Source organism: Aquila chrysaetos, chromosome 1, assembly GCF_900496995.4.
Source record: "Aquila chrysaetos chrysaetos chromosome 1, bAquChr1.4, whole genome shotgun sequence".
NCBI classification, from domain to species: Eukaryota; Metazoa; Chordata; class Aves; order Accipitriformes; family Accipitridae; genus Aquila; species Aquila chrysaetos.
Window position 1 is genome coordinate 41,968,721 of NC_044004.1, and position 16,444 is coordinate 41,985,164.

Below are 16,444 nucleotides of genomic sequence, written 5' to 3' on the forward strand. Positions count from 1 at the left end.
TCACATATAAAGCTTTGAAGGCATTCATTTGCTAAACTTATTACAGGATTTTTCTTTCTCTAGGTTGTGTTAAGATTTGAAAATTAAACACTCACTAGGAATCCCACATATAAGAAGCAGTCTAGAAAAGACACCAGCATTTAGTCTGGAAAAAAATGCATATAGTTAGCAATGAAATCAACATTCTCCCAGCCATCTCCCAGAGAAATTATTAGAAGCTACTATCTACACCCAGTATTTGACTGTAAGGGCTTTTACAGGCCAAACCACAGTGTTTTACTACCAGAACTCTGGGTTTAAAATTCTCTTACAAGTGAGGATCATAATTTCTTGCTTTGGTCATCTCATAGTTTTCTTTATACTACCCACCTTTATTTCTTACCTTCACTTGGTACCAGTGAATGAACAAGAAAATAACTGCTCATTTATACTACTGGTAATATACTTGGAATAATGTTAGCAGATCTCAGGTGTGCCTGTGATTTGCAAACAGGAGGGGAAGAAAACCCCAAAGGACAAAACAAAACACTAAACATTTATAATATGGTAAAATAATGTAAAAGGTTTTCTGAAGCTATGTTCTTTAAGATGCATAAAACGTATCTCATGGCATGCACAATGGTATTGCCTGTTCTTTAAGGATGTTACGATTTTGCTTGGTGATTATAAGTCTACTTGAAGGTCTGCATTCAAGAAAGGGGAAAGATATTTTTAAAGTCTATTTAGCTGAACTCAAATGCTGCAATTAAGACAACCCTGACTGTAACAAACTACCATCTTTGGAAAGACTACTAGGATGTTAATTCAAAAGCTTGTCACACCTTATTAAACTGCATTTAACTTTGAAAACAAAGCTGCTAGCCCTTTCTGTGTACAATGAGAAGATAATGAGTTATTTAAAGTAAGGATAACATTAAAACAACAGTCAGGTATGAAAGAGATCATGAATAAATTTTAATTTTTAATTAAGTTTCTAAATAACAGACAACTAACGTTTGGCAAGAACTCTTTATGTTGATACTAGAGCAAAACCTAGTTGATTAGGTCATGAAAAATACTACTATATAACATCTCAGGCCTGTAGTCCTGACACCTAATATTGAACCTGAACCACCCTGAAAAGAAAATTTGCTCTGTTTAGATGGACTGTTTGCAAGAGGTCCAAAGCAGTGGACTTCAACTGCTATCCCACATCATCTGACTACAGGTTTTCATGCTGAAGGCTTTATTCAGGAGACATATCATCCAAAGACGTAAAAGTTAATTAACATCTCCATTACACTACTCACTGAAGTTGTGGAAGTAATACATTTGGAGTACTAGCTAAGAACTGCTAAATGCCAATGAGATTTCCAAGATCACCTAATTCATACCATCAACTTTGACATTTTAAAAAAGTAATTAAAAAAAAAGAATTTTCTTGAAACTTACAACACTAAAAGAAAGGAAAGAATGTAGGGCAATGTGTAAGATCTATATCTTTTCCCATTTTTCAGCTACTAATATGCATCTTTTCCATAGTTCATTAATTACGACAGCTGAAGAAGGTAACCGTGAGCTAATTGTTCAAGTCTCTTGTAAAGTTGTTTAATGTATCACTGCAATATAATAATGCTTTTTTGAGTGGAAAGTAAACAGCTGATGTTTGAGAGAAAAGGCAATGTAGAAACCAATGTTTACTCAGGTTTAGAAATTTTATTTCCTATTTATGAGATCAAATTTGAGTATTCCACATGAAGAATTTTATAATAATTTAATTTTAGCCATAATTCAATTTAACCTTAAAGAAATGTAAATCAAAGCTGAGATGCATAGTAGAAACCCCCCCCCCCACAAAACTAGAAAGCATTTCATTTACTACACAAATAAATACGCTTCTAGTATTTCAAGATTCCTCAGAGTGAATATACTAATTTATTTCTGAATCTACTTCAGGTATCACGTGACAACAAGTATGGCATAAGCATTTTTAGAAGTTGACACACAGAAGACACAATCTTGCTAAGTATAGGCTGTCCATTGGTTCTTATCTCAAAAATTCTTTGCACATTCACACAAGAAAGGGATGCAGCCTACAGCCATCAGCATGATGCACACCCAGCAAGCATTTCCTAGGGTGGGCAAGCCAAGAAAGACTCACCAACACAGAGCTTGCAGAAACACAACCTTCGTATTCTGACTCCACAAGTACTCAAAAGTGAATTTGCTCATCTATTATAACCAATTCAAGGAACTATGTGAAAATAAAGATTTGTTTTCATATTAACATTGCATGACTGGAGTTTTCTTTTTTACAGCTGAGTTGTATTTGAGTTGCCTGAGTGCAGGCAGCACTGGGATGTGGGGGTATTCCTAACTTTCTCCCATAGCAGCCACATTCCCAATTAGTACCATCTAGGTGAAGTCTACAATTTCAATTATTTGAAGTTCTTCCCACTACCTTTCTCACAACGTGACAATAAGCTTTTGCTCCAGCAAATAAAAAAGCATTTTGAGATGGGCTGCAGATGCCTTCAAGATGACCATTACTCTAAGCTGAACTCTCCTCAACCTCAGCGCAACCCTTTCTTTTCCCATTGGTAAAGCCATTCTGTCAAGTCAGAATGCCTTCAGCAATGAAACTGCTATTGCAAGGTACATGAAGGAGCTGAAGGCAAAAGCCTGTACTCTGTAATTTCAGAATAAAAACCCCATAGCAGAAATCATAAAATTAAATAATCAAAATTGAGAATGGACAGTGAAGAACAGAAAACTTGGTATTACTGATTCAGATCAGTTTATTCCAACTCATGCTCGGATCTTTTAAATTGTACTTGTTACTTGTTACACTGACAGTACTTTATTTTGACCAGAAGCAAGTCCAAGTTTAATAAAATTCAAATAACATCTGTGTGAGTGCATTATAGAGGAGATGAAAGAGGCATTTTATAGCTGGATATCCCAAGTATAAAAATGTAAATCCTGTGTTTAGTTAGATCTCTAGTCACTATAGACATCTTGAAATTGTTTCATTTTCTATTTGGCCTTTTACTTTTTTTTTTAAAAAGCTCCTTTTAGATATGGTGATGCATTATTTTATCAACTTTGGATAAAAAGATTTTGACCCTATATGAGGGTCAGTCTCATAATTTTTCTGATGTAGTGCACATGAAGCAGTAATATGCTAATGTTAAAGTCAACATTACTTCAAAATTTTGCTGCATTAAACTCTGCTCCTGTAAAGGTTTGCTTACTCTATCAGTGATATGAACAGTGCAGCTGAAGTTGCTGGGATCACTCTGCATTCCGGGATGTTACATTAAGCAGGGGTGAAGCCACCACAAATTCTTTAGGGAGTAGAAAACATTTATCTTTACCTTTGTGTAACTACTTGACTGCAGCAATAGGTTTCCCAGGTGGTAAGGCTATGTGTTTCAGGTATAACTATTCAGCTATAAACCTCATAGGTATGTGGATTCACAGTTGCTTTCTTACACGTAATGTCTGTTTGAGTTAGGTCTAGTATTGCAAATACCTGCCAACACTGTGGTTAATGAGAGCACACTTGACAACAGTTTTCAAGATAGCAATGTCAGCTCTCTGAAGTTTACAGCTTTCAAATAACTAGGGCGTCAGCATCTACATTTGGGATGACTTTTGGATGACACCGATTCACTTGCAAGTCTTCTTTCTAGGTATCATGTCTACTGCAAGAATCATACTGTAATTGGTAGGGTCACTGAGCAGCCTTATTACTAACAGCTTATTAATCCTTGTAGCAAGGCGAGTCTGTATGCTTAATACTTCACAGAAGGCCCATTTTATATCGCAGGCAGAGATTGCTCCTTGCAAGTCACTTCCAGGTTGCCCAGTCTCCAGTTATTTTAAAAGATGGCAAGATCTGGCCTAGCACTTTCAGCTGATTGGAAACTTACTTCAGAGAACTGCTCCCTACTGATATAACAACACTTTTCACCACAAACTTCTCTGGCAGAGCTGTATTTTGGGTAAACCTAGGAAGGAAGGGGGGAAGAATAATAAAATTCCATTTGCAAAAGTATATGCTTATTTAATTGCTGTTTTCATTGCAGTTCCACACAGACACTCACAATTTTGTTTGTTTGTTTGTTTTTTAAAAAAAGACAATTTCAAATATTTCTACATCAAGTACCAAGCCTTATCCAAGGACTTTTATTAGCATTTATTTTCCTATTACCCAACGTTTCTTTCTATTAACAATACCCAGCAGTTTGCTTCAGAAAGTTGTAACACCACACAGATTTTGCTGTTGGTATAGGAATAACATTGGCCACCTCTCAAAGTTCTTGCCAATATGATACACAAAATAGTGATGAAAAAGATAATGCAACTCCTCACGCCTTCTATTAGAGTAAGTGGGCTTCAAATTCAGTGTTCACCGCTTAGTTTTATCTTCTCTCTCAGACGTTCCAAAATGAGGCGGATCTCTCTAGTCTGTACCAAATGACTAGTGTTCTCCAGAGGACTGCTGTATATTAAAGTCAGCTTGACTTAAGTGCACTGGTGTAAATATTGATGCACATGCACTACAGCACTAACAAATTGTTTTCATCTGTAAAGCTGAAACAGAATTAGCCTTAATTTTTCAACTGAATTATTTCAGTTTAGTACGCAGTTACTCAAGGTGACAGATTTCTGTGCACCTTTATCCCACTCCTTTTTAACTCTCAACAGTTGTTAGTCTATCCTGCTGTATAGCAGCTGATTTCTGAAGTTTTTCCTATCCTATAAACTTCCAAGCATAGGACATCTTATGTAGGTAGCAGAAAGTTGCATCAGCACAGCTCTCCTATGGTAGATATTTATGCTGTATAACATAATGCCAGAGAGAGAGTTAAGCTAGCATCAGTACCAAAAGCAGTCTAGGCTCATAAGCACAGCATTTATCCCCAGCTCATTGACCTTACTCAGCAGCAGTTTATTACTTGTAACTTCACTTGGAACCCCCATTTTTAGTATAGGAATACCTGTAGAAGCAGGGATGCTCCTGCTTCCGCCTTTCTCCTCCCACTGTTTTTGGTTGGTTGGTTTTTTTTTTTTTTTTTTCTGCCAGAAAGGGGTATTCTAATCACATAAACAATGCTCAGTATGCTCAGTGTCCCATATCATCAGAGCATAAAGAACAGTAACAAAACAAGCAAAACAAAACCTTTCACCATCATATACAAACCCAGTGATTTGTCATAAAATATTGCCATAAAATTACTTGCACAGAATTATTTTTCTGTATTTATCACAGCTTTCTGAGAAGCCATACACAGTCCGGCAGCTGTTAACTTGCCATCAAGAGCAAGCATGGTCCTCAGCCCCTCCATCTGCCACCACTGTTGCCTCCACACATACCACTGATAGCAGCTAGGCCCTCTCCGACTTCCAGCACGTCTTGTCCAGGTTCTGACTTCTGTTCCTACCAACCACTTTTTAGTTATATCCTTTCTATTCAAAGGAAAGGAACATCATAGAACATTTTCCTGGCTGCAACCACTTTGGCCATACACAGCACCAGGAGGCAATCCCAGCCACCTTACCACAAACAGTTAATACTGCCCCATTCCTTGTCCTACTGTGTCTCTGGGAAAAGCACTAATGAGCTGTGTCCATGTACTTTTTGGGATGCATTCAGCATGGATGCTGTTGGAAGTGTTGTTTGGTGCCCCAGTGCCCACAGGCACACGCTTTTTTTGAGGAGAAGGGTGGTTAGTTTTCAGCAATGGACAGACACCCGAGTTCAAAAGTATAGTCTCTGATATATAGAGGTGGAGAATTATTAAAGAAAAGCAAATCCCTTGTGCAACTTTAAAGAGCTCAGCTTAAAATAAAAGTCATTGAGCAATTATATACCATTTTGAAAAATGGGCTCCTAAACTTAAGGAAATGGACAAAATTAAAAGCATTTTCTTCGGTAGAGGTTGACTTCCACAACATTACAACATCCTCTTCCAATTTTCTTTTTTAAATGTTGTATATTTTGACGACAACAGCAATTTCTGGAGAAGTGAGCTGTCATCATATCAGAGAAATGCTGTCTATAGCAGAGGTGTACCTATGACAAGACAGTCATTCATACAATATAACCTTCACTTTCATTTCATCAGAAAAGTTATATCCAGCCATGATCTGAAGCCAAGCATCCATAAATTGGAATCACAGGTGACATGTTACATAAGCTAGCTTTCTACAAGCAAAATACAGGGAATTTCATATTCATGCAACAAATAGCATGTATTTCTTGAGTGGGAAGTTGAGCAATCTGATACTCCGATAGAGCTGCTCTGCTTTTAGCACAAACTCTCTTATCCTACTGTTATTGTATAATATGACTAATATAATTTCCAGAACTAGAATTAAAAAAAAAAACCAAAACAAAAAAACCCAACAAACACCACCCCCCCCCCCCCCCCCCCCCAAAACAAACACAAATCGGACAACCTCTGTAAGGCCAAAAAGGGTTTAGCAGGCTATTAGGGTAACTAGGCCATAGATCAGATCTTCCTTCACATTCACACAAAACAAAGCACATCACTGGCATTGAAATTCACTGACCAATTAAATTGAGTTCTGATCAAGTAGTCACAGGTTGCTTTTGCAGACTGACTTGCACATTATTAATCTGGGCTATTCAGAGATCTGGCACAAAGCATATGGTGTCTGGTTTGGGACAGTATGCTACTCCTGAATGAGTAGTGGTACAGAAAACAGAGCTAAGCAAGGGGACAGACATAGGAGAACATAACAGATGAAAAAATGAGAAGGGACTGGGCCATCAACATGAATGAAAAGTTCCCAGTTTGTCATTTTCCAACAAAACACCAGTTCATTGCCAGTGACAGAAACTAGTTGTGTCCTGCAAGAAGCTGTTGGCTGCTAAGTTTTCCTTTGTTTCTGTCCTTGGCAAATCTGACTGATTTTTTGGAAACTAAAAGAGTGCACGATAACTGTTACTGCTAATAAATTCATTGTTGGCTGTGGCATTGTTTATTTTTTCTTATAATAGGTGCTGTACCAGTTAGAGAACTATGTGGTAAGGTAAAAATGCTTGGTAAGTCAATTTTACATGCATGGGCACGTGCTGTGTTAGTAACAGTTCACAGGCCTGACTATGCTAATAAAGTCATTAAAACACAAAAGGAATAAAGGTTGATGTACAAACCTATCATGTGTTTGCAACCTACACGAACTGTTTAACTAATTAATCACGCAAATCTATGTTCCCCCAAAGTTTTAAAACATTAATTAGAATTTTTAGCATTCCTTTGTAAATGCAAGCTGTTCCGTAACAGAACCAATGAAAAACTTGCTTCCTTTTTCATTTTGCCCTTTCCTCTAAAACTGCTGCCCACATTCTGCTTCTTGCCATGTTTTCAGAGATCCGTCTCTGCCAACAGACTGTAACTTCAGAGCAAACTATGTCAACGATAAACACCCCATCCCCAAATATAAACCTGCAAACCAACCCCCCCCAGCCAATTTCAAAACTCCCTCACACACAGAAAAACCCCAACACTCCCAGAAAAAAACCAACCCAAAATCCATCACAAAGTCAGAAATATTCTGCATACCTTAGTATGCAAAGGTATGCATATTGTTAAACTTTTGTGGAAAAGCTACGGTACTTGGACCTAGAACTGAGTTATTCAGTGGAAGTCTCTAGTGAAGACCTGACTGCTAAATCAGTTGGGAAGAGTAAAAACATTCTTAAATTTAAGTGTCTGCCAGCATACAGCATAGCCAGGTTCCTTTATCAATAGCTTTCTGTGGCAACCTAAGTAGAAGTCTAATATTAACCTCTCTTTTATAGAGCTTTTTAAGTGACAACATATTTTTATGTGTTAAAACTCCTATGAACTCTAGATTCAGTTCCCTTCCATCTCACCAGTTCACCACCGTTTGGCCATTTGTGTTTACAAAGTAAATAAAAACCCATTACTTTTGTTGAAACAAAGAGCTCCACTAATTCAATTTTCTCCATCCCATTCCTTCATAATTTTTAAGTATATAAATTCTCTATAAATTATATGAACAAAGATATTTTGCAACTTTGCTTACCTATATTTAAATCTACATTTCCTTCCTACTGTCACAGATGACTTTTTATATTCATGTAGTTTTTTTATATTAAATTTGTCCATAACTAAATATTGTACTTCCAAATCTCATAACATTTGCTTACCTCCCTCTTATTACCAAGTCTCTAGTCTGCCTTATATTGATATTTTAAAAGGTGCAGCTGTCCTTTTACTTTTATAACATCTAAATGTCATAATTTACAGTGAACATTATGCATGAACTATCTGAAGTTTCTGGTTTTGGTCACAAAAGCCAAAGAAGTGAATATGAATAAATGAAGGCACACAAGTAATTTTGCAGACAAACCAGCAAACTGCAGGGTACCTGGCTGTGCACTAAAACATTTTCATCATCTGTTATCAAAAGTTCTTTATGTGCATTTCAGTATTTATATTTGCATTAGTTAAGAAAACAAAAAAGCTCCAGCATTTTTATCCATCTTTTACAGAGCTTTCAAGTTTCTACTTTTTCTCATCTACTCTATTTCTAACAGGGACTGGCTTTTCATAACAACTTCTTAGACTTTTGTAAAAAGGAGAAGTTTGATTAGTAGAACACCCTACAGAAAAAACATTTGTCATTTAATCAGTACTATTAAAATAACAGTGCTATTGAAATATCCCATTCTCACTTTCAACTATCAACAAACAATGTTCAGGTTCCTAGCAGAAAACTGTCTTTATAATACAAAGTTATGGAATAAGTATAGCATACACAATATCACTTAAATAGTATATGACTGATTTCACAAAAGAAAGTAACAGCCATTTGTCAGCTATTTGACATATGAAGCTTCATGAAGAAATTATACAATAAGAAAAAGGGATACAGATTTATCACTAAGCACTATACTGCTTCAACACTGCAGGAAACTTTGCTTGCAATGATTCTATCAGTTTTGACAACAACTGAACACACTTATTTAATTTTTGACCTAATCTGTCTTCAATGTCTTTCACGCTGCTTTACTGCTCTCATCAGTCTAGGAAAAAGCAACTAAAGGGTGAAGGCCTAATAACTTTAAACTAGGCATCTATTCAATCACTTTTAAAGATTATTTTATGAACTGGGAGGGGAGGGGGATAGATATCAGTCAGCATTTTTTCAACATAAAATAACCTAACTGTATTACGTGTGGCCACTTCATGAAAAAGAAAAAAAGGCACAAGAAAACATGATATAGCCTCAGATAAGTACAGTTTAGAGGATCACAAATACAGGAATTAAACCTGCTTCAGATGTGCCAAAATGATTCACCTGACTTGAAATTCAATGTTACTGAATTCAGAGTAGAGATGCCAGCACATTTTTCTTATGTGTTTGCTCTTCTCGAAACATACAGTAGCAAATATGCTCAAGTTCAAATCTGGCAACCATTCAAAAACGCATTTCTAATCTTTAGTTTAATAATACCAAAAAACAGAGAAGTAAATCTTCCTAATGGTACAACAGTTCTAGGCCCCGCTCCATACAAATCTTCTTAATAAGTTTCAGATTTTCAAAGCAGACACTTCTGTTAAGCATTTCCATGTTATATGAACCACTTCTTCCAGCTGAAAACTGTTCCACTGAAAAGTTAGATAGGTTTATATAACTGGAAATGAAGAAGATTTTGGAGATTTTTATAGTGTTATAGGAATTAATATTACAGGTAATGTTTACTCCCAAAACACTTTCAGCCAGCAGCAGAACCTAAGTTAGGGCAGGCAAGAAAGAGCAACAGAAGTTATAGTATTCCCTGTTTACTGGCATTAATTCTTTTCCTAATAACTGGGGAGTAGCTAAGCTTTCTAAAACATTAACACTTTTAAAAGTATATCAACAATAGTCAGTATGATCTTCATTAAAAAATGCTACAGTATCACCATATTGAGCAAGCATAGCCTCAATAGCTGCTGTCTCAGTATAAGAAGCATTTTTACTTGTCAGACACCTCAAAACCAATTTACAGACTTCCCTGTAAGTTGTTTACTACTAGGAAATTGTTAGCCTGCAGAAAAATTGTTGTGCTACTTTACACTTCTTGTTTTGAAAACTTTCATCCATGGTCTAGATTTTATAAACATAGAATAGCCAGAACTGTACTCACTTTACAATTTCACTTAAATTGCATTACAGATAGAGAGGCAGTTCATCAAAGGACATACTGCAACTAAACCAGCAGATATGAGAGGGTAAGATAGATGTGTGAAGCATTAATCTTTCTAACCCCTGAAATACAAAGTTAAAAATCTTACAAAAATGATTCCACTGCAGCACTCTACTAATATTCCTCTTGTTTACCCAGGGGCTTCTCACAATAATAGGTCAGAAATCTGCTCCTGTAAGCTCCTGAGACAAAGGTTTTACCTAAAACATTAGCAAAGAGCACAATTCTCTCTTTCGCTATCAGTCTACTCGGAACAAGGCTCATATACACACTAGCAACTGATGTTTCAACAGAAACAACCAAAAAAGCACCAAAGACCAAAGAAAAGTCAAAGCTCTTAATGCTTGAAGTCCTAAGAGATGTACTGAAATTTGAAAGAAGAAACTATTTGCCAGTTCCATATCATTGTTATGGATGAATTTTACCTAAGGAATTGATAAATTTCATTTAAGGAACTCAGAGCATTCATTTCTTCTGTTGCATTCCAGAAGTAATGATGGCAGAAGTCATTCAGTGATTGCAGTTTTCTTAATTTTACTATATATAGATGATGTAAACTTTGATTAACTATTCTAAAGCAGTTTTTCACATTCCATTCAAAAGAGTCTCATTTCTCTGTATGGCTATTTTGTACTAGTACACGAAGCTGTCTAACTCAATAAAATTCCAGGATTAAAATCTAATGAGTTGCATCCAAAATGGTCAAAGTTAATAGGTTTTCTGAGTAAAAGAGAAGCCTAAGGAAAAGATGTTGAAACACTAAAATTTGCAGTATTTCAGAAGTAATATATTCAAAACGCTGTATTAATAAGGGCCAATGAACAGTTCACAGTCTCTTCCCTCTGAGATGAAATTCAGTATTCATGCAAAGTAAATCAAAAGCAACTTATACAAGTTTATCCAGCTAACAATCAAACAGTGTTTCAAGGCAAGCAGTCCAGCAGGTTATGGTCTCTTCACTTTTTGCTTGCCTTTAGTTTCTCTATGGACCACACTGCATCATAAATTTCAAGTTAAAACAAAACTGGTTGGGCCTTACCTCTGTCACTGAAGTCATCCACAAGAATGATTTCTGCTATCAGGCTGTCTGGAGTGCGGTTGATAATACTGTGTATTGTTCGCAAAAGTGAAGTCCAGCCTTCATTATGAAATGGGATAATTATGCTAGTATTAGGTAGCTTTTCCAAGTACACCTTGTGCTTACAGCTGGAGAGACAAGAAAATAATTGTATAAGCATACTGAAAAGTCTAAGTCAGCATATCCTGCTATCCATTTGGGCCATTCAACCATCATGGTTTCTGGCATAAAATCTAACAGTGTAATCAAGCAGCACTTCCATGTGACAATAACTAGCTCATTTAAAATATTTATATTGCTTACAACATACAATAAATTTGAACAATTACAAAATTTAAGTGGAATGAATAAAAAATTTAACTGGCTGGAATTAGATTGTTTTCCTTCACTAGAAACTTTTTCCTGCAAAATGACAGAGGACACATCTTCTATGACATTATTTCCAGAAAACAAATCCTCTTGTCAGAAAGAATTGTGAAACATAATATGAAGCAAGAGAAAATCTGAAATGATCCTTCTTTTGTCCATAGCAGACAAAATTTGTAAAAACAGTCTACTATACTAAGAGACAAACTCCAGAAAACAATTCAGTATTATCTTGGGTGACACGTGCTTACAACATGCAAAACAACATCCACAAATAAAACTCCAACTTCACATCTAGATATCCAAAATGATTGCTGCTATTAAATACAGAGATAAAACAACACATGATTCTCAAAATGCAGATTGATACAGGAAAGAAAACGTAAATAACCTTTCATTTTTGAAAGGAAAGCACTGCACCTTCAGCACCTTAATTCAACAGCATCTATGTAATATCAGTGCTTAACCTTACAATTTTCAATATTGTGTTGTTTACATATTTGAGCAAAACCCCATTCTTTAAAAATAAACAATGGCCTTGCAATTCAGTTTCTCTTAATAGCTGAAAATATTTCATGAATAATGTTTAGGTTACTGAAACTGATAGGATCTCTTCTTTCATGTTTCGTTGAAAAAGGGGGAAAAGGGACACATTCCTCTGTTGTTAACATGGCATGGCATTTTCAGCTCTGAGGACAAAGTAACTGAATGATTTCTCATTCCCCAAGAGAAAGTCGCACCCTGATAAAGGTATCCCTCCAAGCAGAAACATGTCAGTTTTGTGATAAACAAACAAAAGCAACAAAAAAAGGAAAACGGTTTAGACCTGCAGCTTGTAGGTTTAAAAAAGCAGATATCTTTGCTGATTTTCAGAAAGAAAAATTATGCATATCAAATACTGCTGTAGGTTATAATGTTGATTTACATATATTTGCAGCTTAGTTTGCATTTCCACTTTATAAATGTCACTTAGAAATCAATATTTACCAATTTATCGTACAGCTACTACACTGAAGAAATGTTCCAAAGAAATAATAAGAACTCATAGCTACTACAGCTATATTTGAAAAAGATTAACTGTTATGTAGTTGTGAATAAACAATCAAATTTTTGGATGCTTTCCTAAAAAATAAGATTTAAATTTTTAACTCAGACATTTCTTCTTAAAATGTGGCAATAATTAATTTAATGATAAGCCATTTGCAAAAATAATACTTTTTGAAAATCTTAATAAGCGGTTTGCTGGTAGAACATATATGCACACTGGAAAAAGGATAGTTACTTTGCAAGAATGTGAAGTTTTGAAGAAAACAGTGCACATTACCTAGTGACAGAAAAGTCTAAGTATATATTCTAACATTTTGGGAGGAAAAAAAATCCACTGCAGCAATAGAGTTCAGTAAAAATTCTTTTTCTTATCTGTAGGAAGAAGTACAACAAAGGAAGCCCATTATTAATGTGTAGCTGTTTCAGCTGGCAAATTAAGAAAACCACCCACCAAAACCACCGCCTACTGTTGCCAGCTGTTGGCCGACAGTGATGCTTCTTGGACTAGAACAAGTGCAACTACTATACATACATGTAATTCTTATGCTATTTTTGAAAGCAAGATTTTTTCCTTTAGCATTTTTAACTCCCAGTAAGTATGATTTTAAAACCAGTAAGTTCTCCATCTCCATAAAACCCCAAGCCAACAAACACAAACCAAAAATAACACACAAAACCAAGCAAAAGAATGCCATGTGTCAGACTACAACTTCTAAAGGGCAAGGGGAAAAAAAAAATAACACCAAAACCACCCAAATATATCAGAATGTTGTTTCTTTTTAAAAATGTTGCCCCTCCTGTATAACAATATACCTTTTGCAAGAGGGTATACTGAAATGTGTATTTGCATGGTCAATAGCGTAACCTTAAGTGTATACAGATGGGGAAGGTAATTGCATTTGGATATTCTCATTGATGGTTTCAGAGTAATTGCATATTTTAAGTGATGAGAAGCAACACTGATGGACTTAGTTTAAAACAATTTCATTCTTCCTACAGAATAGATTGCTCTGAGTCCTAAGAAAGCACCATGCTTAGAAGACAGAAGAGGAAAACATCTTACATTTTCTTAACATCTCCATCATTCCACTTTGACCTTTAATCCTCATTTATATTTACTTTTACTTTGATAGTCATTGCAAAGGTACCTGGCTATATGTGAAGTGATTTCTAGTACGAGCCACAAACCACCAAAATGCCCTTTTCCTACTTTTCTCAAAAAAAGCTGGCCAGATTCTCAAATTCATAGAAATGAAACCTTAAATTTCATCATCTTCTATTCTTAAGACAGTCTGTTAGGTTTCATAGTGGTGGCCTACCTGCCTTTCTTCAGCAAGTTAAATTCTGCTCATTTTCAGCCCCTTGCTCTCTGACATGAGACTCTAACTGTAACAGAAGATTACTATGTTTTAGAAGGCGTAGCACAGAAATCCTTTTTATTTGAAGTTCTATTCAGCATTATCTATAGCAGAGTATAGCTGGCTCTGTGCTGTGATAGGCTGCAGGACAAATCTGATGGATAGCTGTAACACTCAGGAAAGGCCCATGAATTGCAATAAAGATGCAGTTAGACATCCACTGCTGAGACATTGGATTTACCAAGAGAATAATCATATACGCATACAGCATTTGTTCAAAGTCCATCAGTGTGGTTCTTTATATCCTGCATTTTAGGAGTGATGCCAAATACCCTGGCTGCAAGAAGACTACTTGGAAGCACAGATATTGCTTCTTGTAAGCCATTAGTGTCTTCGAAATAATGATCAGTTTTTTGTGCCTAGGAAAAAGAACTAGTGAAGTCCATAGTCATAAACTATTATTATATTTAAATTTATTAATGGTGCCTACAACATAAACCAGTCTACACAGATGTATGATTTATGTATTAAACAGAAAAGATAACTTTTTTAATATGCAATAGTAACTGACATCAATCCATAAATCTTGACATACATAGATTTAGCTTATCTAATATTTCAACTCATCTGTGTTTTACTGATGAGAATGATGTTTAAAACCAAGAAGCATCAGCAAGTTATCAGATAAGCTACTAGAAAGATACTTTTACCATTAACTGCAAAAATTTTGTATCAGCATCAAAGATTTTTAGAACTGTTCTTTGAGCACTAGTTCATTCTGTAGTGTGCATTTGGAGAGGTGCTGACAAAGTCTGAACATAGCTTCAAACTAACCTTGTTTTATTATTTATGCTGGTTCCAAGGTTCTAACCTATGTCTTGGTAAATAACTATTGCATTTTTCAGCTACTATGAAGTCATACTTTCAAGACTACATGCTTTTTGCTCTCACCAAACTAATCCTACCATGATAACAGTTTTTTAAGCATTCCCAAGCAAAATACAGACCCTGATTTCAATATGTCTAGTCTCTAAAACTAATTTGGTTAATATAATAGCTTAACTACCCTGGGGAATGAATGTTTTAAAAGTGAGATTCTTGATTCTCCAAAGAAATGAGAAATTATAATTCGAGAGTCTTTCATATTTCCTGAAGAATGCAATCTTACCAAAATTTATTAAAATAAAAAATAAAGCAAGGTTAACTGTAGAAAGGAAAAATGCTATGTATAAAAGATTACCATTACCATCCAATTTTAACAGTGTTTAAATGAGCACTAATATTCATTAGGTAAAACTTTTTGAATTATGGTATACATGTTAAATGAAACTGAACTGACTTCCTACAGAAATATTACAAATACTGCTGAGCAAAATAATTTTATTTTCCAAAGCCTCACAATTTCAGTGGAAAATTTTGCAAACTTGTATCAATTTAGAAATTGATAGCACTTGCACACATGAACTCCAGTTGTCAGCCTCCGCCTGAAGACACTGCAACTTACTTGCACACTTTAAACAAATGTAGGCACTATGTGGACAGTGTTATTCAGGTAGTTTGAATGGCAGAACAAAGTGTCCAAAGAACACATTGTATTTTCATTAAAGCTTGGAATACTGGGAAATCCACAAAGGCCTGGAAATAAATCCTTAAATCGATATTCAAAAAAGGTTAGTAGATTTAAGACAGACAGATAGGCGGTTCAGACAGTTTCAGTCAAGTAAAGGTTTGCTCCAACATCTAACTCAGCATAGAAAAGACTGTAACATAGTTGATGTCAATCAACATTACTTTCTGCTATCCTTTTCATTATCAAATCATAGTGCAACTGAAAAAGGCAGATGTATTACTGTAGAGCTTTAGTATCACATCATATTCTGATTAAGGAATTAACACCACCACCACACCCCCCCTCCAAAAAAAAAAAAAAAAATCAGTAGGGAATTAAAAAAAGGCTGCAACTACTAGGTCTTTCCAAATAATTTTTAGTAATAGTGTATTATTTGTTATTTTTAGTTTGTTTCCACCAGGACCAGTTTTTGCCCTAGTGGTATTTTCATCTGGATTAACTTTAACAATAACTCAGAAGTTTGCAGTAACAAGATTGATTTGAATGGTAAGTGAAGATGAAGACTGGTCATTTGACTCAGATAACTTGATTCTGTATTGTGGGGGACTGAAAGAGTTAATGTCTCAAACATTTTGGTGGGGCAAGTTTTGCTTAACAACGAACCCTGCACAGCAAGGAACCCCAGGTGAAAAGCAGCCCATCAGCACCCACCAGCAACAGGAGGGGGAGGCCGTGCCGGAGGGTGCACAGCTCCCTGTTCTGATAATGCTGTTCTGATGTGCTGAGCAGGA

At 35.6% G+C, this 16,444-nt stretch overlaps 1 protein-coding gene across 1 annotated transcript in view; it reads right to left on the bottom strand.

Moving 5' to 3' along the window:
* Nucleotides 1–16,444, bottom strand: part of GALNTL6 (polypeptide N-acetylgalactosaminyltransferase like 6) — a 512,064-nt gene that overhangs the window by 277,710 nt on the left and 217,910 nt on the right. The window contains exon 4 of the mRNA XM_030018205.2: nt 11,274–11,440. Coding sequence (XP_029874065.1) covers nt 11,274–11,440 — 167 coding nt within the window. The remainder of the gene's footprint in view (nt 1–11,273; nt 11,441–16,444) is intronic.